A 3,735-nucleotide genomic window follows, 5' to 3' on the forward strand; every position below is an offset into this window, starting at 1 on the left:
TTAAATCTGAAAATTTAAAAGTTGTAAATCCTTACGATCTTTCTTATCTTGCCGTCGTCGTGTTCCGCACAATGGCTAATCTATCATTTACTCGAATCATCGCATGACTAGCCATCATGGGCACGATCACAGCCAATGGCTCCAGTATTTGCTCCAGTTGACTTTGTGTCAGACAGCTATGATCAGAGTCGTACACATATATGGTGGAATCAGCAAATACGATCTCCACCGAAAAACAGTGTGAGTTCGCGAATGTACATATGTGTACAATCCGTCCACCGCTTTCCGCACCTCAACTGTAGTCCAATCACCCACTCCAGCATGTACTCAGACAGAACATAATCATTCCCCTTGCTTAGGAGCTCCTGATGCTCAATATCTACGACACGAACGAACTCAGCGCTCAAGATAACTCGAGTAAGACTGTCATAAGATCTCGGGTATCTCCGCGCCCGATCGCGTAACAATTCCATAGCCAAGTCGACATGCTGAAACAAAAAAACACCAACAAAAAAGATAGTCATTTAAGTAAATGAACCAACAACTTGTATAAATATAATAAACGGAAACTTAAAAAACTTACATCATCAGCGAGCCAAGCTGAGGTCGTCAATACATCTTCAAACCACTTTTTAGCATTTGGCACGGTCATACAGCCGATGGTATAACTATCTCTGAAAAATGAAAAACAGTTACCAAAGATACAAAAAAATAGTAGCAACATCATAAAATACTTACTCGGACTTAAGGGATTTGAACCAATCATCGAACGCCTTCTGTCTGACTGGGTCGACGTCGCGAAAAAGATTGGGGTACGCCCCATCCACAAATCCCCTTCTCTTCGCCTCGACCGTGTAGGGAGAAACGACATACTGTGGCGGCAATCTTGATCTCTTACCGACCATCAGCTTTGGCGCGTCAGCAGCACGCTTCTTACCCTTCGGGACCTCCGTCGCCCCCTCGGACACGAATACTACCTCGTCATCCGTCATCTCCGGCATCCTCTCATCCTCCGCAACCTGATCATCCCCCTCTACTACCACCTCTGATGTCCCCTCCGCTACCTCCTCGACCACCCCTGTCCCTCCCTCCACCCCCTCTATCTCTGCCTCCTCCGGCACCTCCGGCCCGACCTCTACCCCGGGCATCCCGGCCTCCTCCGGCTCCTCCTGCCCGACCTCCACCCCCTCCCTCTCGGCCTCCGGCACCGAACCAAAAAACTCATCGATTCCCCCGGCCGTTGCCCACCAATCTCGAGGGACACCAGTCTCCCCGACATTCCCTCGGACGCCTGCTACATCGCCTCGAAGTGCTGCAACCTCAGTATGAAGGTCTCCTATATCTCGTCGCAGCATTCCAATCTCATCTCGCAAAGCTACTACATCTGTCGTAAAATCTCGTCGCAGCACCCCTATCTCCTCTCGTACTGCGACGATCTCTGTCGTAAAATCCCGTCGCAATACCCCTATCTCCTCTCGTAATGCGACTACCTTTGTCATAAAATTACGTCGCATCGTTCCCAGCTCCTCTCTAATAATGCCAGTCATGCGTGCAAAGAAGTCATCTGAATGACGGGTCTGACTGGGTATAGGCGATCCATGTGGGAGGTGGGTGGGTACGGGAGACGGAGATATCCTCGGAGAATGAGATAATGGCGGTAGAGGTGATCTCATCGGTGGAGGTGACGGAGATCTCATCGGTGGAGGCGAAGGAGATCTCCTAAGTGGAAGTTCCGGATGGCGCTCCTACACAGAGAAGACAATTAATATTAATAATCCACACATGAATTTATAAGTCAAAATAAATAATGAACTTAAATAAATGTACTATATTTCTATCCGGAATGGACTCAAATACTGGATCGTCTTCAGTAGGGGGAACAAGTAATTCACGTACATATATTGCATCCTCCTCTTCCACCGAGACAACCAACTCAGCATGAACTTCGAGCTGATATACCATATTTCAACGTGTTAACGAACATGTATCGACCCGAGTAAATGTATGTACAATATAAACTGCAAATATATAATACTCACCTGAGGATCGTCGAGGATAACTGTCAAATCTTTAGCCGATGGCTTTTCATGTGCTCGTCAATGAAGCATTCGTGGGCAGCTGGTCTCCCTTCTGATCGCCCATTTGCTACCCAAAGCAGGGATAGCCTCATATGCCCACAACTGCAACTAGGGGTGGGCGCGGGTCGGTTCGGTTCGGTTCTCTGTAGAACCGAACCGAACCAAACTTTTCGGGTATCTAGTAAATGGAACCGTCGGGTCCAAATATAATTATGGAACCGTTCGGGTTCGGTTCCATTCGGTTCGGTTCGGATCGGTTCGGTTCTGTACTATAATTAAATTTTTTAACATTTATAACAACGTTATATAAATACGACTAATGATACATTCAATAGTTTTGGAATGTCAGAGATTAGTAAACTATCTTGTTCAAATGATCGCTACGATCAAAGCTTCAGTCGGGGAAAGTCACGGCTTCGATCGGAGGTCAGAGTGTCGGCCGACGATTGTATAGGTTTTGGAATATTAGATAGGCTGCGAGAGTGAGTGCGAGAGTCGAGACAACGTTATGCACTTTATTGTAGGTGTTTAGGGTTATTTAGTGGATTTGATTTGTTTGGCTAAGAAATGAAACAATAAAATGGGTAATTGGGCCAAAAATTAAAAAATTAGAAATGAAACAAATTATTGGGCCAAAAATTTGGATTTAGAAATCATTAATTTGTTAATTTGTTTAGAGGAACGGACTCAAATACTGGATCGTCTTCAGTAGGTGGAACAAGTAATTCACGTACATATATTGCATCCTCCTCTTCCACCGAGACAACCAACTCAGCATGAACTTCGAGCTGACATACCATATTTCAACGTGTTAACGAACGTGTATCGACCCGAGTAAATGTATGTACAATATAAATTGCAAATATATAATACTCACATGAGGATCGTTGAGGATAGCTATCAAATCTTTAGCCGATGGCTTTTCATGTGCTCGCCAATGAAGCATTCGTGGGCAGCTGGTCTCCCTTCTGATCGTCCATTTGCTACCCAAAGCAGGGATAGCCTCATATGCCCACAACTACAATAATTACAAAATAAAACTTTACATATACATTTAATAAAAAAGTTCAACACGCATTACGTTACACTGAATATTTACCTGCAAAGCCATGCAAAAGCCATATACATCATATTTGCGATCGCCCCTCTCCGATTTCGGCATAGTGTGTACCCTTCTAAATACATGGAGAGTATCGGTGTAACATCTCTGACTCCATGGAAAGCTGTTGAAAGCATCGATATCATCAACAACATCCAATGAAAAAAATCTATCGACGTCCTACGATATCGACACCTCAATATACTCTCCAGTATATACACCAACCCTAACTTCAACTTGTCTAACATGTGATTGCATTTCCTAAATGCGTCCTCTAACTGTGGTGGTGTAACTGGCCCTTTACCTCCAAAATATAAATCCAATAACCTTTTATTTCGTATAATACGGGTTCTAGCTTCTTCTTCCCCGGTACATCTCAAGCCCGTAATCAGGGCAAATTCAAGGATCGAGAATCTACATACCTTCCCGTCCCCAATAGCAAAATATAACTGATCGCCATCGACTGGTTTAAGCAGCGGGAGTAATAAAGAATCAACAATCTGTCCAGAGAACTGCACGTCCTTCAACGGATAGAACGACCATAAAAACGATCAACGA

At 44.6% G+C, this 3,735-nt stretch overlaps 1 protein-coding gene and 1 long non-coding RNA gene across 2 annotated transcripts; both read right to left on the minus strand.

Moving 5' to 3' along the window:
* Positions 1-292: 292 nt before the first annotated feature.
* On the minus strand, positions 293-1,547 carry LOC111384994. Its single transcript, XM_023009344.1, has 4 exons — positions 739-1,547; positions 584-674; positions 328-488; positions 293-296 (listed from the first exon to the last, which is right to left on the minus strand). Exons 1-4 carry the CDS (start codon positions 1,545-1,547, stop codon positions 293-295), a joined length of 1,065 nt encoding a protein of 354 aa, XP_022865112.1.
* Positions 1,548-1,854: 307 nt separating this feature from the next.
* Positions 1,855-3,253, minus strand: LOC111385031. Its single transcript, XR_002701001.1, has 3 exons — positions 3,178-3,253; positions 2,040-2,180; positions 1,855-1,950 (listed from the first exon to the last, which is right to left on the minus strand). It is a non-coding gene; the product is annotated as an uncharacterized LOC111385031 (long non-coding RNA).
* Between the last annotated feature and the right edge of the window lie 482 nt (positions 3,254-3,735).

This window comes from Olea europaea, unplaced genomic scaffold (assembly GCF_002742605.1).
Source record: "Olea europaea var. sylvestris unplaced genomic scaffold, O_europaea_v1 scaffold307, whole genome shotgun sequence".
Lineage (NCBI taxonomy): Eukaryota > Viridiplantae > Streptophyta > Magnoliopsida > Lamiales > Oleaceae > Olea > Olea europaea.

Excerpts from the sequence above, each read along its gene's own strand:
- LOC111384994 (XM_023009344.1), bottom strand. The coding sequence starts at position 1,547 with ATGACTGGCATTATTAGAGAGGAGCTGGGAACGATGCGACGTAATTTT. Across the intron at positions 675-738 it reads TTCAAATCCCTTAAGTCCGA|AGATAGTTATACCATCGGCT; the intron begins GTAAGTATTTTA and ends TTCATTTTTCAG. Across the intron at positions 489-583 it reads CAGCTTGGCTCGCTGATGAT|CATGTCGACTTGGCTATGGA; the intron begins GTAAGTTTTTTA and ends TTTTTGTTTCAG.